Source organism: Genypterus blacodes, unplaced genomic scaffold, assembly GCF_046128005.1.
Source record: "Genypterus blacodes isolate CSIRO-AG114 ecotype Tasmania unplaced genomic scaffold, CSIRO-AGI_Gbla_v1 ptg000073l_1, whole genome shotgun sequence".
Lineage (NCBI taxonomy): Eukaryota > Metazoa > Chordata > Actinopteri > Ophidiiformes > Ophidiidae > Genypterus > Genypterus blacodes.
Window position 1 is genome coordinate 1,262,020 of NW_027466883.1, and position 21,552 is coordinate 1,283,571.

At 43.7% G+C, this 21,552-nt stretch overlaps 1 protein-coding gene and 1 long non-coding RNA gene across 2 annotated transcripts; one reads left to right on the forward strand and one right to left on the reverse strand.

Annotated features, from left to right (window-relative positions):
• Positions 1–307: 307 nt before the first annotated feature.
• nin (ninein (GSK3B interacting protein)) lies at positions 308–21,428 on the reverse strand. The gene is made up of 28 exons (XM_076157768.1): positions 21,173–21,428; positions 18,288–18,500; positions 17,069–17,162; positions 16,045–16,220; positions 13,908–13,953; positions 13,636–13,811; positions 13,334–13,480; positions 12,902–13,069; positions 12,621–12,757; positions 12,256–12,396; positions 11,914–12,088; positions 11,700–11,810; positions 11,523–11,612; positions 11,302–11,437; positions 11,081–11,202; positions 9,775–10,898; positions 6,974–7,072; positions 6,817–6,886; positions 6,454–6,621; positions 6,243–6,359; positions 5,909–6,022; positions 5,608–5,742; positions 5,353–5,526; positions 5,023–5,157; positions 4,809–4,910; positions 4,491–4,580; positions 1,629–1,742; positions 308–1,183 (listed from the first exon to the last, which is right to left on the reverse strand). The coding sequence occupies exons 2-28, from the start codon at positions 18,477–18,479 to the stop codon at positions 968–970; spliced, it is 4,569 nt and encodes a 1,522-aa protein (XP_076013883.1). The 5' UTR covers positions 18,480–18,500; positions 21,173–21,428; the 3' UTR covers positions 308–967.
• LOC143006357 (uncharacterized) lies at positions 6,634–13,782 on the forward strand. The gene is made up of 4 exons (XR_012964253.1): positions 6,634–6,843; positions 7,015–7,102; positions 12,945–13,071; positions 13,642–13,782. It is a non-coding gene; the product is annotated as an uncharacterized LOC143006357 (long non-coding RNA).
• Positions 21,429–21,552: the final 124 nt, after the last annotated feature.

Sequence of the window (21,552 nt, forward strand, 5' to 3'; positions counted from 1 at the left end):
TGCAATTTATCTGTTTACTGTCAGCATCAACACACGCAATCTCTCAGAATTAGATTGTAAGTGCAGCTGTCATTTGTCTCGAAGATTGTCAGTCAGCACGATCAAAGGAAATGGATGATTAGTCAAGGTGTGAGTGAGATGAATGGATGTTATTGTTGTGTTGTGTTAGGTCAGTTCCCATTGCAGTCCAGAAGTGTGTGTATTCTTATTCATATGGCTAATTGTATGCAAATCTATTGATCCTTTGTTTGAGTATCTTGGCAGGATAAAGGAACACACGGCAAACACTGTCAGTGTTCAGTCTTATATTTTCTGCACAAAAAGCACACTCCATTCAACTTTTGGCAACATTTACAAAAAAATATCTCTTAATTCAATCGCATGGATAACCGCAGTCTTCCAAAACATATTGCAACAGATAAGTGGATTTTACTTCAATGTATTTCCACCTGGCAGACATTGAAAGTGAATTACACTGCACGTAGTGTTTGCTTCATGATAACAAATATCTTGGAAAGGTCAACAAACTGACTTATCATATTTACATGGAAGTACTATTGGCAGACAGGATTATGTACTGTATCTTCTCTCTTTACATAAAGATGACAGATGAAAGAGACAGACATGCTGAAATGACTGAGCTCTTACACGACATGGACAGAAGAGCACTTACATAGAAAGTGCGCTTCAGTGTGGCTTGTACATTTGTTTTTCCTCTTTGGAAAGAGAAATTAAGTGTAAAATATTTACATTTTGCATTCAACAATAACAATTTCTGCTGATATAATAACGTTATCATTCTGATCACACATTTAGTTCTTTGTAGGTTCAATGTAACAAGTTCAACAGGACATAAAAAAAGATTAAAAAGTAGACTAGTAGATCTCAAAATAAAATCTGCTTTTCCTTATGTTTCTCTTATGCACATGGGTCCAAACAACGACAGTGGTGGATGTTGTTTTGGGCATTAGGAGCATTTAAAGTGGTACGGTAGAGAGTGAAGGGGCGATGGGTTCAGGTCACACACGATCTTGTTGAGGCTTGAGATTTTCTCTTCAAGTAGGTAGTTCTTCTTCTCCGCTATCTTCTGCCGCTGCCCGGTTAACTCTAAGGCTTTCAGCAGCTGGGCGTTCTCCACATACAGGTCATTGATCAACACGTCTGCTCTGCCGTTCTTGTGGAGCTAGAACACACAGGTTTATGTCAGTGGTTATTTTACAGTATATATGGTGTAGGCTACAAATATATTAAGAAGTCAAACTCTGGAGTAGGAGGCCAGCTTGATGTGATGCTACACCACAGTAGAAGATCATTTTAAGGAGCTTAAGAGTTTAAAATCCTGTTTTTGACCCGTGAAACTCTATTTGTTTATTCTTTATCCAGACAAAATGTAGACAAGAGAGCCAAAACAACGACTTAAGTAGGTCTCAGACTTGTGAAATCTTTCATTTTGTGAAAGTAAAGAAAACCAAATCATAAGGCCGCTTTTGCACTTTCAAGCTGACATTTGTGCGTCTTTGAATCCCACTCAAAATGTATTTCACAAACTGGGTTAAAATGCATTGATGAAAATTGTTAATTTGAGAAAACAGAATATTTGAGGTAGATGTAAACATTTATGAACTGACCTGGTCTTTCAGTTGAGCAACTTTCTCTCTGAGCAACAGTTTGACGTTACGCAGCGACAGTTCAATTTCCCTCATTCGCTCCTCCATATTCTTCATCATCCTCTCCCTTTCATCCTGGTGAGAAGATGGTGAGGGATATCATCAAACTGTATTACACTGCTCAAGATGGAATACAATGGCGGACAGGATTTAGATTTAGTCACAGACTTGAAGAAATCGGAATTTTCGGTCCTTTTAGAGGGCGGAGAAAGTGCAAAGCCTCAGGGTGAGTAAAGCCAAAAGCAACACACAGACCACAATCTTACTAGAGCTAGACACTTTATTTTATCTGGACTTCAGCATTAAATGCTTTCTGGTACATTTCAGAGAAGAGAGGTCACTGCACTAAAAAAAATTAAATACAAAAATAAATAGGTATAAAATTGTGCCACGAGTTTCAGATAGTTCTAGAAAAATAATTTAATGCATAAATAAAATAAAATCCTAACTTGGAGGTTAAAATAAATAATGAAAAAATAAAATAAAATTTATATTTCAAATCAAATAAATTAAACAAAATTACATAATGACTACAAGACCAAAACACAGACATGATATACTATAATAGGATACTAAACATTAGTGAGCTTGATCAATTCATGAGCATTTTGCAAACGACCTGATAAATATTCAAAGTTGTGCTCGAATAATCTTTGCTCCAGAAAAAAACAAAACAAAAACAGCATGTGACACTTTGGTAGTGCAGCAAAAACACACACAAACACAATAGCAACACATAATCCCAGAACACATAAAATTCAACATGGATAAAAAAAAAAAAGCAACTGAACTCTGACAGACTTTTAAAGAGTTTCAAGAAACATAGATCTACTGTATTTGTGCAGACTCAAAACCAAAGAAGGAAAAAAGGTCATAAACAAAGCAAAGACTAAAAGAGAAGGGAACACAACACTGTCATCACACTTGGTACCTCGCTTAACGAACTTCCTAAACCCTGACTGGACACGTACAATAACAGGTTACAGCAACAGGTGGGAAATGTTACGATTGTTAGAAAAAGGTTCAGAAGGCTGTTAGGCACAAACCTCACCTAAACTTAACACTCCTTAGTGAATATAAAGCAAAACGTCATAAGACTTAGCCTCTGAGGATATTATACCCTGTCTCCAATATTGATCAATGGTACGAGTGCATAACAGAATATTCCCAGAAAGTACACATTGTGTTCAAACTGTAATCCCTGTATTCATGATGATTTTAATGCAAACTTTGACTTTCTCCCATTGGGAGAAACAACAGGGGTCTTTTCTACATTTGCTGCCACCTAGTAGCAGCGGAATACAATTACACACATTCATGGCCTCTGAATCAGTCAAGCCACACTGGGCTGTGTTCATAATCTCCTATGAGGATGTCGAATGAGCTGATATTTTTCTTTCCCCGTGTTCAAGCATAGCAGAGGAAGAAGAGCAGAGGTGAGAAGAGCGGTCTCGGAGGAAAAGAGGTTAAAATGAAGAGCAGCTGCGGTTACAATCCACCGATCCGCCGGTAGCTGTCTGCGTGAACTGCCCGCTGCTCCGGCATCGCCCCCTGGAGAGAAAAGGCAGGTACACTTCACCAGGGGCTCCACCCGCTCCTCTAGCCTTATAAACCTAAACAGGCCTGGTCAGGGAGCAAGCTGCTACACAAGCATTCAGGCTGATACATCTAGATGAGTGTAAAGGGAATGATGCTCAGAGGTGGAAGGGTTTGAAAAGTCTGACAAAATCTTTTCCTTTCCACTACTAGACCCCATTCTGAGAGCCAGAGTGATAACAACACTAGCATATTGGGTTATCATCGATATGCACTTACATTTAAACACTGCATTCCTAACTGTACCTAACTTCCTCTTATTAATTAATAAATTGTTAAATTATTAAATATTTACTCAAGGAGAAAAGTAGACAAAAAGCATTCGTGGAAGCATGCGGTGACAATGGAGGTCATGCTGGGGAATGACAAGGCAACACATGATAGTGTGGGATGACACCGTTTACAACTAATGCAGAACAAACTACAGTCGTCTGGTGGGAAGAGCAGCTTTCTGCCATGTGACTGCGAAAGGTGACACATGGAAAAACAGGCACCAGGACCACACCCAGGAGATCACACCACAGCAGCTACTTTAATCCCAAGCTGACAAATCAAATATAGATGCCGAGCTCAAAAACAAGGAAGCGAACCACATGTACCGCAAACTGAAACACCAAACCCAAAAAGTAAACACTGCACACACAGGCACACACACACGACAGGAGGAGATGAGGACAGACAGCTGCTGACATGGATCTCTACCGGGCACAAAACAAAGTAATGAGAATGCAAAATAAATTGGATTACTCAGCTCAGGTGTCTGAGAAATTGCACACTGACGTTTTTGGACTATTTGCTTTTAACATTTGCTGTGACATTAAGAATAAAGGCATTGCTTTCCTTTGTAAATCTGAATGTATTCGAATCAACTTCAACATGCACAACAAAGCCTGCACCTGAACTGAGTCACTTTATGGGAGTGGATATATTCATGACATCATGGTGAAAGGAATACAATGTGTGCATGTTTATTCCAAAGCTATTTCATTTTCATCACGACAACCGATGACCCTAATGCAACAGGAGAAGTACAGAGTGCACCGCAAGATTGAGAGGCGAGTGATGCAACTTTGTGTTTAGGTATGAAACTCCAAAGCAGTGGTTGGAAAAAACATTTGGAGCCTCTTCTCTTGCAACTGATGCCCTGGAGTGCTGAGTTTATAGTCATGGATATTAGTAAGTATTTGCTCAGGTTTACTCTCAGGGAAGGTTGCGGTTGTACTGTACCTGCATGTCAGGATCGTCAGCATGATTCTGGCCTCTGGGCATCCTGTGAGGTGATGGTGGCAGAAGTCCAACGAACTGCGCCTGGAACGTCTGGGCAGAGAGGGAAAAACAGCGAAAAGGAGAAAATAAACAAGCTGGGAAAGAGAATTTAAATGATTTGTTCAGATAAATGTGGAACTGCAAGTAGATGGCAGGCGAGCACAGGAGGTGCAGCCGCAAATGGAGCAGGGAGAAAGTAAAAGCATTCCACACATACACGCAAGTAACAACACAATGGGTTTTACTGTGAAACCCAATCGGATGAAAACCCAGACCGACCTCAAGGAGCTGTGTAGACAATCGGGCCATTTGGGCCTTGAGCGACTCATTTTCTTGCTGAAGGCTCTCCAGCTCTGTGCGTCCTTCTCCAGCCTCACAACCCTGAAACCAATGCAAACAAACCACCGAGTGAATACCAACACAACTGGCACGCTCATAATAAGACAAAAATTACATGTATTTTAAGAGGTCTATGGTTTAATGGAGTAATCACCCTGTTCAGCTCCCTTTGTGCTTCAATCTGCTGTTTCAAACAGGCATTCTCCTGCTCCAAGGCTTTAACCAGGCAGGACTGACTCTGCTGCTTGTGCTGCTTCAGGGACTGGACGGTCGCCTCGAGCTGCCGAACCTGTCGACACAAAAGAAAGGATTTATAGATTAGTGTCATAGAGAGATTGCGATAACAACATGTCTGTATATTCTGTTTCAATTGCTCTACACAGGCTATGTCATTTAGAAATAGCAGTTAATCGTCACATGTTTTGGCATCATCACACTGTTGCTGTTTACATCACACACAAACTTGCTTAAGGCTGTAGCTCACCTTTTCTCTGGACTGCACGAGGTCGGCTTTGGTGTTGCCCACTTCTCCTTGAAGCTTCTCGTTCTCCTGCCTCAGCTGCTCCTGCTCCAGTTGCCGTGAAATCTCGCCCCGGTACAGCTTCTTGCTTGAACTTTTGAAACCGTTCGACTGCAAGGTCAACTCCAAAACACGGTTCTGAGATGAACAGAGGCAAAAGGTCAAGTCTACTGAAAAGACGTACATAAATCACCCTGAAAAATAAGATCGACCTCTTACTTTATCGTTTGCAATCTGAAGCCGTTTGTGCAGCGATGCAATTTCATGTTTGAGGGAAACTCTCTCCTGCTGCAAAACATGAAGACGAGAACCTTGATGGCCGATAGCCTGGAGACCTTCATCCAAGGACTTGACCTAGATTAAAAAAGTAGTAAAAAAGTTTAGAATAACACATTGAGCGATAGAGTTGGATCAGTTTGTTAGAGTGTTACTCCAGCTAAATTCCTGTAATCCAATGTAATCCTACAATTACACTCTGTGCCATAAAGCGTTTTAAACCAATCTCACAGTAAACTCTTACCTTCTCCTGGGCTTTGGATAGTTGATTGCGCAGACCACGGGCCTCTTTATCGACACTCTTCTTCTCTTCCAACAGATGACTGAGCCGACTCTCCACAGACTCCACCTGAGCCACCTAAGGACAACAAGAAAGATTGTAATTGTAAAGAAACAATAGCTGCTGTTAATACTCAAGATTACTCAGAGCGCCGGTTTCCTCGTGGCCTAAAAATCTGTCATTATTTTTTGTACCTTCATTTATTCGTAATAAAAACATATTTACAAGTAGTGCACTTATCTATGTTACCAAACTGCAGGATCATTTGTCACTGCAGTATCCATAACCTGATGCTCACCTTCCCTTTCAGGCCAGAGAGCTGCTCTGCTAGCTGGCCGTTCCTCTGCTCAAGCTGTGCAGCGTCCTCTAGCGCTTTGGTCAACTCTGCCTCCAGGGCAGACACACAAACTGCCATCTACCACAAAACAGCCACACATCACAAAACTATCCGCTACAACCACCACCACCACACCAGGACGACCGCCAGCCTTTCAGAAAACGCGGCTTACCTTGTTTTTTTCTCCGGCACCGGCCGCGTCTCTCTTCTCAGTCTCCTTTATCAGCTCTGCCAGCTGCTGTCGTAGCGTCTCCATATCAGCTGTATTTTGGCTATTTTGTTCTGACAGCATCCTGTTCTCAACCTCGAGCTGCTGGCTCTGCAAACGCAGCCCGGAATTCTGCACGGGGGGAGATGCACAACACTTTAAAGCTACAGTGTGCAACCGTTTGAAAAGACCTTTTTTAACAGAATCTGCTGGAATTCTCTCTACATCATGAAAGGACTTCTTCATAAACGGAGTGATCTGTGAAAATGTTTTGCCTGTAACGCTTCCTACTGATGGAATCTGGTTTGAAGGGGGCACTTCATTTACCTGTTTCTTAAAATTCTCTACCACCCGGTGAGCTGCAATCTTCTCTTTTCTTAAGTGTTCCGACTTTTGTCTAAAAGAAAATGGAGGAAATGTCAGTTTACATTCAAACAAAGATGCACAGAAGTGATAAACTTCTCTTGAAGGTGGTTTCTCTTACAGTAGCTCTTCCTGGGCCTCTTTAATGTTCTCTTCCTTCAGTGCAGCAATCTTTTGCCTTAGGATGACGTTTTCCTCAGCGAGACGACTGGCCTGGGATCTAGATACGTAAAAAAAAATTAGACAAAAAGTGAGTAGATTCCCACAAACTTGTTCTTTGCTACATATTGACCAAAGACAACATGGTCGACACATTTCTGTTTGAAGGGATTGGTTACGTGCCACTACAGGTCGGTCTACTGGGGTCACAACCGCCAAACCACAAGGGTTGATGATCTGTTGAGGTGCGCACACACACACACACACGTTTCAGAGCCTGGGGATCCCAGTGATGGGTAGGACGACAGCACTACACCACAGGGAAGAGTGCTATTTGAGCGCTATCAGACAGGTGGGATCACACGGGTCACTGCAGACAAGGAGGGACGGGATCCTATTTCTTTCTGCGTCTCTGAGTTACCTATGCGCCTCTATCCTCTCACTCAATGTGGCGGCTCTGCGAAGGTCGGCATTCTGCTCCTCTGACTCCATACAGCCGTCCAGCAGGTCGGTCGCAGCCTCTCGCTGGCTGTTCAGATATTCCTCTGTGGGGCCGACGTCTGCATGCAGGGCTGGGAGAACCTCACCCTGCCTCTCAAATTCACTTACCCACTCAGCGCTCCCCTCTTGCATCGCGTCAATCCCGTCTGCCAGTGCGATGTGTTGATCCCGGCAATCTTGGGAAACGCGCATCCTCCTTTCCAGGCCCCAAATCCTCTCCTCGAGTTCTCCGTTTTGGTTCCTCAATATGGTATTTTCACACATGGAATCTTCATATCTAATCTGAAGATCTGTCATCTTTAAGATCTTCATCTCCGTCTTCTTCACTTGCTCCATTAAATGCAGCATTTTAACTTTGAGCCTGTAATTTTCCTCTAATACCTGGTGGCCACTTTTGATTGTTTCGCTGTTATGAGCCAAAAGACTCTCTAGGATATTGGTTTTCTGCTGAAGGAGACAAACTCTCTCGTGCAAGAGAACGTTCTCCTCTGTGGTACTGCTATACATCGCTTGTAGTATGAGGAGAGCGTTGCCTTGGTCCTCACAATTACTTTGGTGATGTTGAGGTGGCGGGCAATCTCTTACGCTTGAGGTTAAACGTTGACCGTCCGCAGAAACATTCCGTCTTTGATCGTGGGAAGTCTTCGGCAAACAGCGATTGTCAGCATCCTCCAGAAACAGTTGAGAGTTACCCGTCTCCTCCAGCACTGAGGGATCAACCACAGTCCCATGAGGTTCGCCCTCTTCTTCACATGATCCAAGAGCGCTTTTAATCTCCCAATCGGTTGCACCAGCACGTTCCCCTTCATACGGCAGCATGCGCTCTGTTTTTAAAGCTCTGTTACTATGGTGCCCATCTTGAGCTGTGGAATGTGGGCTGTGGTTGTCATGGGGGCCAGATTCAGCAGCACGGCCGTCTTCTTCATGAGAAAGTGTCCTATCTGGAGGACAGCGACCTATTATTTCTCCAAGACGGCAATCTTCTGCAACTATACCTACTTTATTGTCGGATTCCTCTCCACCCTCTGCGTTTTCATAATATATATCATTCGTAGCCGTCATACACTCACCATCTCGCTCTTGACTCTCTGTCGTGTCGGCCCCTACTAGTAACAACTCTTCTTCTCGATGAGCATTAGCAACACGCTCTTCCTCGTCATCATGTTCCCAATAAAGTCTTTGGATACTTTCAGAACATCCACTGACATCATCTGGTTCGACCAGAGACGACGGCGGTTCAACTGAATCATTGAGTTTGGGTGATAAACACACTACTTCTAATTCTTCCATGTTTATTGTCTCAGTTTTTCCATCAGAATTTAAAAGCTGACCAAGTGCAACCTCCAACTCCTTCACTCTGACTCTAAGCAGATCCCTCTCTCCCATAAGCTCCACCCTTTCATTCTCTTGTGACCCGCAGAAAGAAACATCCTCTCTTAACTCCTGTTGTCCAAGCTTCATCTTGAAACAATCTCGCTTGGTTAACAGTTCAGTCCTCTCTTCAGCCTGCGTCTGAGTAATGGAAAGTACCTCGTTGTTTTTTGCCTCGAGTACTAACCACCTATTCTGAAATCCTGCCCTCTCCTGTTTCAAATCTTCCACTGCTTGATTGAGCAGGAGCTCAGTCTGCTGCGTTTTCCTCTCTGACTGAGCGAGAAGCTGCTCTTTGTTGCCGAGGCTTTCCTGGAGCCAGGTGTGGAGATCATTCAGTTGTCTGCTCAGCTCTATTTCTTTGGTCTGGGCTAAACTGACAGTGTCGTCCAGTTCACTTTGTAGTTGCTGGTTCTTACTCCACAGTGTTTCCATTTCTCTCTTGTACTTGCTTTCCAGCTCATGTTGTGCTTTGAGCCCCTCCTGATTCAGGCTCTCCGTTTCAAGCGCCATGGCTGCTCGCATCATTCTTCTTTGTCCCTTGGCATCGTCGAGGGCTTTGTCTATCTCCGCTTCCCACTGGAGTTTTTGCTCAACGTGGCTTTCGTTTAGAGCCGTCAGTTCGCTCTGGTAGTGCCATTCGAGTTTTAAAACATCAGCCTGAAAACGCTCGGCGACAGATTCTTGATCGCCTGAGAAACGATCTTCTACCTCTTTGATTCTCCGGGTGAAGCTGATCTCGATTTCCCCCCTGTACGTGGTTATTCAGCGATTGTTACAGCAGCAGTGTTTTTGACAGTACAGCAAATATAAACATTCTCAACACAAGCTCTACTTTAGCATTTTGAAATGATAATTACAACAGCATCTCTCAAAAGTCGTGTGTCTCACCTCTCTTGGGCAAAGTCGTCTCGCAGTTGGTCCAGCATGTTGCTGAGCGAGTCCCTCTCCTCCGTGTGCTTGACGGTCAGCTCCTGCATGGCCTCTCTGTGGCTCTCCTCCAGCCGAGCCTTCTCCTCAGCCACCAAGCGCTCTAGCATCTTCTCTGCCTCTTCCTTCTCAGCCTCGATGTTCTCCTTCTCTTCATTTAGCCTCTCCTGGAGCATCCCTTCGTAATCCTCTTCCAGCTGCAGTCTCTCCGTCTCCCACTCACCCTTCAGCCTTTTCTCTCTCTGCTCATGCTGCACTTGCAACTGCAGCCTCTCTTGAACTACTCTAGTTTGGAGAGCTTCCTCCTGACGCTGCTGAAGCCGAGTTCGTTCCATCTCCCACTGCTCCCGGGCGGCTTGCTCCTTCTCTTCGTGCTCTTTGACAAGCCTCAACATTTCCTCCTCTAGCAAGATCTGCAGAGCCTCGTTACTCTGCTCTTCCAGCTGAGCCCTCTCTTTCTGCCGCTGCTCCGTTAGCGTCTTCACTAACTCATCGCGCGCTTCCTCAAAAGTCATGCTTGCTTCTTCTAGTCTGAATCTCAACTCATCCTCATTGTTTTGCTGCAGCTGTTCTTTCTCCCTTTCACTCTGCTGTGACAATCTCGTCTCCAACTCATCCAGCTTGTCCTGCAATCTCTTTCGCTCCTTCACCAATCTGGCGTCCAGCAAATCCACATGCTGCTCCTCTAAGGTCTTTATCTCTGTGGCGTGTTGTTTCTTCAGCTCCTCCATCTCACTGGCCAGGTTCATATCTATCTCTGCCTGCTGGGCGTCAAGGGTCTTTAGTTGGTCCTCCAGGTCGGCAGCGTCGGTGCGGGCCTCCAATAACTGTTGTCTGAGGGTCCCCACTTCTTCCTCATGATTGGCCTTGAGCTCTTCCTTCTCCTCGGCCTGCTTCCTCTCCAGACAGGACCGCTCCAGCTCCGCCTGCATCAGTCGGCTCTGGAGATCCTGCGTGTGGCTCTGAATGCGAGCCATCTCCTCCTTTAAACCCACACGCTCCTGCTGGTTTTGGAGAGATACTGCAGTCTTCCGTTCCTCACCGGCCATCCTCTGCTTCTCTGACATATTATCAAATTCTTTCATCTGGGATTAAATGAAGAAAACAACCATTTAAACATACAATTTCTGCGCTCAGGGAGAGATGTTTTGCAACTTGTAAGTATATTTCCCATTCAAAAAAATGACAACACAAACTAAAACTTCCTTCTGATGTCCATGGCTCCATTTTCATGTATGTATTAGACCAGAGTGATACTCTTTCTTGCCTTGTTGTCCAGCTGGGTTCTTATCTCCTCCATTTCCTGAAGGTGCCGCTCCTTCAGCTGCTCGAGCATCATCTCTGCCTCTAGGCTCATGCTGAATGGTCGTACTTCCTCTGAACCTAAACCTAGAAAAGGGAAAAAGTCAATTTAACGGTGAATATGAATATGAATATACATATGTAGATACAGTGCATGGTTGCAGTGGACGGATTCATCGGGTCTACCTGGGTCCGACTCCATGCCGGGGCTTTTACTCTCCAGCTCTTCTGAGAGAGATTTGTTACAAGGAAGATGAGCGTGGCCCAGACTGTGGAAGTCCTGCAATTCTGACTGCAGCTCGTCGATGCGATCTTGCAGTTCCTACCACGTAAAAATATGAATTCACATGTGGCAGCAGGTCGTCAATCAATATATTCCTCTCATAGATCTTAAAAATTGGACTTACCCTGCACTGTGCCTCGTAGCTGCTGCGTAGCTGTTTAATACGTTCCTCTTGAAGGAAGAAGTCTGCACTGCCAGGGTCCAAGTCACCAAACTGAGGAAGATAACATCACAATTGACTTGTTTGACCAGAAAGACAGTGCTAAGGAAATTTCAAAGTTCAATTCTAAAGCCTTCTTACCTTTTCTTTCATGACACTGTCCAAACTTTTCTGGAGTTTTGCTACTTGGCTTTCTGCCTCCATCAACTTCTCAGTGCTGTCCAGTACCTCGACTTCAAGACGTCTATTTTCCTAAAAGATGCAGAAGCAAATGAAATGATATTCACCGTTTCAAACGATTCACTGCATACCATAAAAAAAGCACATTTGAAATATACCATAAGAGTTTTGGTACCTTCACAGAGATGGAGAGGTGGTCTCTGAGGAAGGATTCATCGTCTTTGATCTTCTCCACCTCTGCTTCCAGTTCCTCACGTTGCAGGCCCGCCTGCTGCTGGATCTGGTCCATTTCCTTCATCAGCTCCGATCGGACTACTGCTAGCTTCTCTTTGTGGTCTTGCTCAAGCTTCCTATACACATTAAGCACAGATAATATAGACCTTTAAGCACTAACACATACTCAGAAAGCTGAGGTAAGAAAAGAAAGACATAAATAACATACACAAGTTGGTAAACATTTTGAAAACTGGGTGTCTAATAAAATGGGAGGAATAGAAGTGCAAAATCTCAATGTTACCTGAGATTGAGGTTATTCATTTGCTCTATGGCGGAATGATGCTCGTCCACCTCAGTGGCAAGCTGACTTTTCAGCTTCTCGGCTTTATCCAGGTCAGATCGGATTTTCTCTTTCTCCCTGAGTTCACGGTCAACGCGTTCTCTAAAAAACAAAATAACAAGGACACTTTATTCATAGAGTCAAGGTCATCCTTTATATACAGGCTTATCTGTGACAAATGACAACATAAATGAACAAATCTAAAGGTGTTTTTATCTTTAAGATTCAGACTAATCAGCAAGTACAAGCTGATCAAAAATGTAGTTAAATGATATTAAAAGGCAAATGCAATAGTGAGTTGCATGACAGTCCTAACGTATACTCACAGGAGGTGTCTGATCTCAGCTTTGAAGCTCACCAGAGCTGCTTGGTGAATCCCATTCTTAGTAACGAGCAGCTCATTTTCAAGTGCCATGGTGAGATCACCAAGACTCAGTTTTCCATCCACACTGAAATTCAAAGCCTACAAATGACAACAAACAGGTTAAGTCCCTTTGTCTGTTCTTCTGTCTGGACATTTGTAAATGTGGTTAAATGTATGGGCTTAAAATACTGGACTTATAATTATGAATCATTGTTAGTAATAATGGTCACAGTCAACTTGTACCTGCAGGATCTCAGTGCTATTTTCTATGCCTTCCTCCATCCAGGCGTCCAGGATGTATTCAACAGGAGTATAACCGCTTCCGTCATCGAGGGTGGAAAAAAGACGCATCCCTGTGGTGCTGGCCATGGCAGAGGATATGGCTATCCTACGCCCTCCTTCATCAAAGGGCTGTAAGGAAAAGAAGAAATGGTGTCAAACAGGATAGAGGCTGCTATCTAGATCTATATGAACATTGCAGTGATTTTAAAATCAATTGCACACAGACAGAAATCACACCCTAACCCTAACAATCACAATTTAGAATATCAAAATCATGCAGGACTCCAATTACATAGCCATGTTTTTAAAAAAAGTAAATAATGACCAATCAATCCATCAAGAATAAAGGAATCATCCCTTTCAAATGTAACGTGTTGGAGACAGAAGGTGTACCTGAGTGGAGTGGTGCCGTTTAAGCTGTCTGTACGGGGTGGAGGCAGAGGGAGTGGGAGGTTTAATGTGATTCACAACCCTGGAAACAAACTCCTGAACATTCATCACGCCATCACTGCTCACAGTCTGGAGAAGATCGTCCTTTACCTGAAAAAAAGACAATATTTTGGTTCAAAACATTTAAGATTTATATTTTCGAGAAATTTTTTCCCACTTTAAATGTCTGTGTTCTGTTTTTCTTCACTTTCATTGCTTTCAAATTCAAAATGTAACTGTCCCCTCTGTGTTTGTGCTTCGCTCACCTCCAGGCCCAGATGTTCACACACAGCGAGCAGCTCAGTCCGACTGGCACACCCGTCCCACAGCATCCCCAGCTCATCACAAGCTACACGCAACTGCTCCTCTAGGCGAAACGATAGGGGAGCGACCGATCTCCGAGGGGTGCCCGGCTCGTCGGGGTTCCACAGATGCATCTGGCCTACACACAAGGATGGAGAGTTATCTCGTTGTTGAAAAATACAAATGAACAGATCTGTAAAAACAAACAAACGACGGCATAAAAAAAATGACGTACCTTCTGCTTCAAACTCCTCTGTGCTCCTTTCGTGAGCATTCCAGCGCTGTGGAGCGAAACAAACGCATAGATTTTGTAAACAAGCACTTCGACAGTTTAGTCATTTATACATATACAAACTAAATAGTTGCAATCGTGACTTATCAAAATCTGCAGGCACAGTCTTTCATGAAATCAAACATGTTTTCAAATTAGTCAAGGTTGAGCCCCGGTGTAAGGGGGGGGTTGGGGAGGTTTTACAAAAGGCATGAGCGGGCCATTGTGACGGCACGGGCCCCAGGCAGGGTCAAGGGTCAATCCAGGAATAAAGATATAACATAAGATGAATGCAACGACGCTATTCTATCGTCTTGACGCTCGGACATGTTGATAGTATAATGTCTCTGAAAATGAAAAAAACAAAACTTTGTCGGAAACTTTTCCTCAATGATTGCAAAGGTTTAAAATGCAGTTTATATAGATTTTTTTTTTTTTAATAAATGACAAACTAAAAAACTACAAAATTTGCAAATTCACCTTAGGATGGTTTGAACTAAAATCTATTTGAAAAACTATAAGAAAATGTATTGAAAGTTTGTATTCCATTGTCATGAAAAGAGAAAGAAGCAGAGGTTAAGGGAGGTGTGACGCACTGTGATCCAACCAAATTCCAGCATGGCCTTCTATTGTTTTGGAAGCAAACAGTGAGGGAATGAAGAACAGATGGGTTTCTGCGAGTGGCGTTTTTTGATACATGCTGCATAGGCATCTAGAGGGAGGGGGGGGGTAGAGGGGCTCATTGTCCCTCTGTCACACCCCTCCCGAAGCGAGGAGCCTCCAAGTCCCTCTGGCAGAGGCCCCCCTGACCCATCCCCATCTGCTGGTCCCCGGGCCGGACATTGTAGCATTGTTGCGAACTAGATTAGTCAATACCAAGACACGCTTCAGCTCGGCGTCTCGAATAGTGTTTGTCTGTTTCGGTGCGTCACGAGCGCAGACAATACCGAGAATATAAACACATCCATCCACGTAGAGGCCCGGCCACACGGCATTATTTCCACAGACCAGTTGAGCACTTTTTTTTTGTTGTCGCCCCATTAATCTTGCTGTTGTTTGAGGCTAGTTTGACCATAGTAAAAGTATTAAAAATGTACTTATTGTCTAGAGTTCACAGTACACTTACTTCAAACTCTCTCTCTCTTAAAATTTTCACACCAGAATAGGAGCTCTGAAAGTTTAACGCCTGTTTGAGTGGCAGACAGGAAGCAACGACTGCATCGGCCATAACAAATATTTACTGTTATTTTTCTACTTGCTGCTGTTCAAAATTTCCCGCCCCGATTTGCACTGATGGCAATGAACGCTTCTGACAATGCGCCAATTGAGAAGGAATGCAAATACGTCAAAGATCTTACTTCAGCAGCAGCGAGAGCAGGATTATCCCAGAAAAGATCAAGCTGCTGACCAGGGGAGCCACGCAGATCGCTCAGCTGTACTTAAGCCACGGCTGAACCAACGATACGCAAGCCTGTGACACATCGCATTTAATCCACCGCAATCCCGCATACACCCAGCTAGGGCACTCAATGCAAATCCCAGGAAAGGAGGAATAGCAAAATGAGACGCAACTGCATTTATTTAACACCGCTGACACTACTATTTATGTTCCCGGTGTGTCGCTCTCCATCCTTGGGACATAATGATGTGAAATTTCACTCAGCCGTTGCTGTGACCACCATTTCATTGCCTATATAAACAATACAGGCACGAGTCAAAGTCCACTGAACCCCAACTCGCATCACATACAGTCTAATCATGCCTGATTCAGCTGAACACTTCAGCTGTGTTAAGCTGAACAAACACTGTGGTTACGTTGTGATCATTCAAGACCGATCAAAGAGGACAGTGCCTTTGTCTTATGCAAGGAGCAGAACCTTGCAGAACCTGTGCTGGAGTGTGTATATTGCTTTCCCAGATCTGCCTTGCATCGGGCTAAGCTGATTATCTAAGAATAACACCTCTCCACCAGTCTGCACTGGCTGAGGCACATAGTGCATGCAAGGACAGCAGGAGATAAGCACGGCATCCTCGCGTCTTGGGGGTACAGAGCGGTGTTGGGAGAAAAAAAACTCATAAAATCACAGTCTTAGCTTACTACCTCTCGCTTCCTAGGAACAGCGGAGTCATCGTTGTCCCCTTCCACGTGCCGATCATCTATAGTGTTAGTGTTGTCAACTTCAAAGAAGTCTGAAACGGGCTCCGTTAACTCTGGGGTGGAGCGGCGGCCATAGCGTTTACTGCCCTTCACAAACTTTGGCTGGATCTCAGGAGATTCTAAGGACAACAAGATAGAGGAATTGCATTGTGATTATCAATGGATCATCATCATATGAACTGTAGCGAACAAGACTCATGAATAAATATAGCAATAATGTCAAATGACCAACTTCCGCAAAAGTAGATACTTCTCCTAAAGTGGTTACTAGTGTGACATGTTTGCGTTCCTCTAGAAGAATAAAAACAAACTACAGTTGAACAGAACTTCCTTAAGGTTGGCAGTAACTTTAAACTCAACATACACACACGTGACAGCATAGTTTTCATTTCACAAGGATTTAAACATCAAACTATCTCTTGTGTGAAAAAAAAAGGTCTGTTTGTTGTCACGCTCACCCACACCTTCTCAGTGTCTTAGTCAGCACTAATGTAATCAAGAAGTAAAAATACCGGAGCTCGAAAAAGGTGTCCGGGCCCCTAAAAATAGCCATTTACTCTTTCACTGACAGGCAACGTGTTCAATTAGTCCTCATCAGTGAATTCAAGTCTTGTTGTCATACGGACAGAAGCTTACCACAAAAATTAAGTTTTCAACAGGATAGGATATAAAACCACTCTCTCTCTCTCTCTCTCTGGCAACAGTAACCACGCCAAAGCAAATACTTCCAACAGTATATTGGCTTTGATCCGATGGTGCGTTTGGCCCTTTGCCTTTGTTTGTAGATGTACTGCTGAATCAGCTTGGTCACTGGCGGATATCCTTAAAGATTGACAATATACCAATACTGAAAGGAATTACAGATGAATATGGCTTTTACGGTGTCAAGGTTAACATATCAGGCGTTCTAAAAAAAAAAAAAAAAGCCTGCCGGTGTGACATTTCTTCATAACATGAAACACTTTACCTGGTTTGGGCTCAATCTCCTGTTCTGCTTGCGGGGGTTCAACAGTCGACGACAAAACCAGAATCAGCGCATTCTTGAAATCGTCAAAGTCAACCTGCGACAACAGAGAAAAGATTGTACTTTGAAGTTGTACAGTCTTACATAAACGGCAGGATTATTTGTAGATGAAAAATACGCAAAGTCATAGTGCGAGCAATGTTTGGTATGTGAAGCAAAGTGAAAACAGAACTGTGATTTAGACCAGAAAGTGTTCATGAAATTCCTCAGACTGGATGTAATTCCCTGTGTGGCGGGAGGAGGCTGGATGGCCCTGGATGTCTGGGGTGGAGGGGGTTGGATATGAGTGGAGAGGTCATACTGCAAGATTCAACAGCTGCTAACCCTGAATATGGAGATTTTCTTTGTGCTTCGAGGTTGGCGGCTGCCCGATTGAGGTGGGTGGGGGGGGTTTCTCTTTTCTGACTTTCGTTGTTGAATGCCATGGGGACGCAATCAGCTCAGTGGCCCTCTGCTAACATTCACCCCCCCCTCACACCCGCAGATAATAGCCATCCCTCTGTCCACACGCTTATCTTCAAACAAAACCTTATGCAGATGCAAAGAGGTAAGCAACTCTAAAAGTGCCTCATCCCACCTGAAACCTCTAAAGGTACAGGCTAAATACCGGAGACGCACTGGATGTAGAACGTATTAAATACACACTGAAATCCATTTGCACCTTTTATTCATTTCCGCACGGATCTCTCAAGAAATGTATCTGTGAATGGTGATTAGCTGGGCTGGTTGTCCCGGTGACAGACACCTGGGCTGAGGGTTATGGGGGGGTGGGGGTACATTTCTCCTCAACAAGATGCCTAACAAAGCGTCAAAAAAAGCCTCCCGACACAAAGACCTGAGAGCTGCAGCGACTCAACCCAAGCATCTCCCAAATTCAATGGCCTTCCACACAGGAGAGCCAAGAGGCCACAACTCACTGTGACCACAAGAGATCTGATCTGAGCAGAACAAATACACATTTCAGGGCAAATCACTCAAATTCAAGAGAAGTAAAGATACACACCACACAGGTTCATTTAAAGCTCATTGGTTTCACAGAAAAATGTCCAGATTTTTAAATGTGTAGCTTGAAGTCATCAAAACAAAAACACCTAGAAAGTTTAAGGAAAATTAAAACACTGTTCTAATTAGAGCAACCTCTCTGGCAGGGCGGTAAACGTACCCTGGCAGTGAGGGGGTCCTGGTTCTGAAACAGGGCGTGGAGAAGGGCAGGAGTGGCATCGTCCAAGTGCAGCGACTGGCAGAGTTCGGACAGCTCCTCGGTGCGCAGAGAGCCCGAACCACTGGCATCGAAACTGTTAAAAACGTCTCTTAGGCGCTCCTCATAGTGGTCCTGCTCTTGGGCGTCATCCATCCCACAGGACAGCACCCTGTCCTGAGCGGGACAGTACAGAGAGAGAGAGAGAGAGAGAGAGAGACAGAGACAGAGACAGAGACAGAGAGAGAGAGAGAGAGAGAGAGAGAACAACAAATAAAATTCAGTTTGCATTTTTAGCAGCATAGTAAATCCAACCAAGCATAGATACTCACAGTGAGGGTGGAAACATCTATCTCAACAGCTCCTAAACGCAATTTCATCTGGGACTGATAGGGAACAAGCAATCGACTGACACACACAGCGCAAGGGCCTCGTTTGTGGAGGAGAGAGGGAAGGCTTTGGCTAATCCAATTACCATGATAAGACAACCAGGCAAATTGATACACAGGACCCAGTTTGACACAGACCACACGTCATTTCACCGCAGAGACACAAGATACACACTCTTATGAATGGTTTGATATTTCTGCAATGGTCACAGCAAATGTAAACTAGTATGTGAATATGTGAGGCTATTTGACTTTCTAAGCAAAGACAATGTGAACACAATTTAGCAACGGATCAACAGTGAAGCTTTTACACTAAATTCTGTTCAAACCAGTGACAGACTGGAGACAAAAATGTCAAAGGTCTTGTGTCTGTTAATTGGCTGATAGCCTCATGTAGACATGGACAATATTGATTTTTGGGATGGATCATTCCTGTTATAAAACAAAGGACAGTTCATGTTCCGCAGTCTAAAGCAGAAATACCAACAATGCATCTGGGGTCATAATCGAGAAGGTCAAACTTTGATATTAATAGATATAAAAGCATGTGAGTTTTGTCATTGTTGGTCATTTTAAAGACCATCAATGACAAAACTCGCACCTGCAACACTCTGTTGCATTAAAAGAAGGAAAATGTCAGTTAACGTGACTGGAAATAGTGATTAGAGCTGAGCAGAGAGCGTGTAGCTACTTCTGTTTTTGCTTTATAAATAGAGATACAACTCTATTGACAGCAATAAACTCATCCATTACTCAACTAACCTATAAAAAAGGCTCAACCTCAAACTGATGCCATCAAATTACAAATTTTGTCAACCAACTGAACACAACACATTGCCCTTACAATAAGAGTTTATACAAGCTGTATATTCAAACTAATACAATCCAGCAAGATTTCAAACTTCACAATTTGGGCATATACATCTGTAGTCCATGGTGCCGCCGGCCCGACCCCCTGTTTTCCAGCTGCTCTTTGTCACTGAGATCATCAAGCGCACAGCCAGGTGTCCCCCCACAACCCAGACTTGGGGAACCCATTCACCACAGACAATGGGCTGTCCACAAAACAACCAAATCAGTATTCTGCATCTGCACATTAGAGCAGCTTATGAAATGCCAGAAAAGCAGGAAAGCAGTGTTATGACAGCTCATCCAAAGCTTTTGTGTGTTGAAAATTGTCAAAAGCAAATTGCATTCCAGTTGCTAAATCTATCCACTTGATGCTCTCACTGATTCATCTGGCTTTCTCCTAGCCAGCTCTGAGCCAATTATCCCGGTAGCCTTGCTTGGCTCGGTCGTAGCGGCTAACAGCTGCCGTGGTCAGAGTATCATGTCTATCCAGGTCACAAGAAGGAGGTTAATCCTCACACCAAGCTGGCATTCACTGGTACTGCTGCTGTGGCCAGTGACTGGCATTATCATGCTTATGTGAAATGGGAGATTTTCTAATGTTTTCTTGCCTGCCATCATCCTTGAATTAACAGGGGTTGACTGATGACTGTGCTGTTTAAGCGGTAAATTATTCCATCTAATGACTGAATACATTTTGTAAACTTCTTTGAAAATGCAACCAATTATATCACAATAACTCTTAGTCTTGTCACCCTTTGTACTGAGCCTAAATCAGTCAATTTTGTCACCTAGTCCATCTGACCAAAGTGAGCCACCAACCTGCAAATCAAAAAGATGGTTCAACAACCTGACTGATCTTGTTTGATACAATTCAAGGAACACTTTAGCATAACAAACAGCAACGGTTACATCAGAATCATTCTGTATGATTTCATCTAGTCCAATTGAGAGAGAGTTTACGATTAAACGACTAATCTCGTAAAGAAATGTCTAAACCTTGTGATGCCCAGCACAAGTTCCGAGTGTCAAAGGTAATGCCAAACCTCATATATTGTCGAGATAACTGTTAAAATCCCCAAACTGAGAAGGCAATTAAGGATCAAATTTTAGAACCGGGGACCAGCAAAAGTTTGGAATGATACAAGTGACAGCTGAGGTGTTACACAATGTGCAAAGTAAAAAAAAAAGGTTATATTCACAAACGTACAATGTTTCTCAAGCTGTGTGTGAAGCTTTTTCAATTAAAGTAAAACTACGTAAAGAAAAGTCACATATTCCCAGATGTTGATCCTTCATTGGTGACGGTGAGCAGTTGACTTGGTAAGGCATGAGGGAGTTGATTTACAGTCAGCTATGGCCGTGATAAAACCTAATCAAGTAAATAACGACTGAAGTCATCTAAAATACTGACGAAATTCACATGACGTAATGAGTTATAGGGGTAATTTTTTTCTTCCCGGCGGGCATTTTGTAGGAGAGGGAAGTTGGGATGTGTTGGCTAGCAAACTTCATCCTCATTTATCCTAAATTAAACAAACGAAACAAAACAACGAAGAGCGAAGGCAAACAAAGATATTCCCTTATTATTTCCAGCTTAAAAAAACTCACCAAAGTATCCGACCCTCGATGAAAACCACGAACTCCTTTCTTGTAGTGAAATTTGTGGAATAAGATGCGTTTTTGAAAAGTTTCACAGCATTTCTCCCGGAGTGACGTCGCGCTTTTGCAAGTTCTCCTTTCCGCTGTGACTACTGGAGGACGGCTGCTTGCTCGGGATGGAGTTGGTTTTGTTGGAGGGGGGTTTTGGTTGGAGTTTGCTGCTTTACATGCCGCGGTAGCTTTGTGTCCTCCCCGGCTGCATCTCCCTCCGTCTTGTAGCGGTTTTTTGAAAAGCGGCCGATAAAGAGGAAGGGGCGGTGACGAAGAGCCTGTAGGGGCCTGAATGGACACAGACAGGGCCCCCTGTGGACCAGACCTCATAATGTTTA

Excerpts from the sequence above, each read along its gene's own strand:
- nin (XM_076157768.1), bottom strand. The coding sequence starts at position 18,479 with ATGGATGACGCCCAAGAGCAGGACCACTATGAGGAGCGCCTAAGAGAC. Across the intron at positions 1,743-4,490 it reads CTGACGATCCTGACATGCAG|GATGAAAGGGAGAGGATGAT; the intron begins GTACAGTACAAC and ends TCTTCTCACCAG. Across the intron at positions 1,184-1,628 it reads TTGCTCAACTGAAAGACCAG|CTCCACAAGAACGGCAGAGC; the intron begins GTCAGTTCATAA and ends TGTGTGTTCTAG.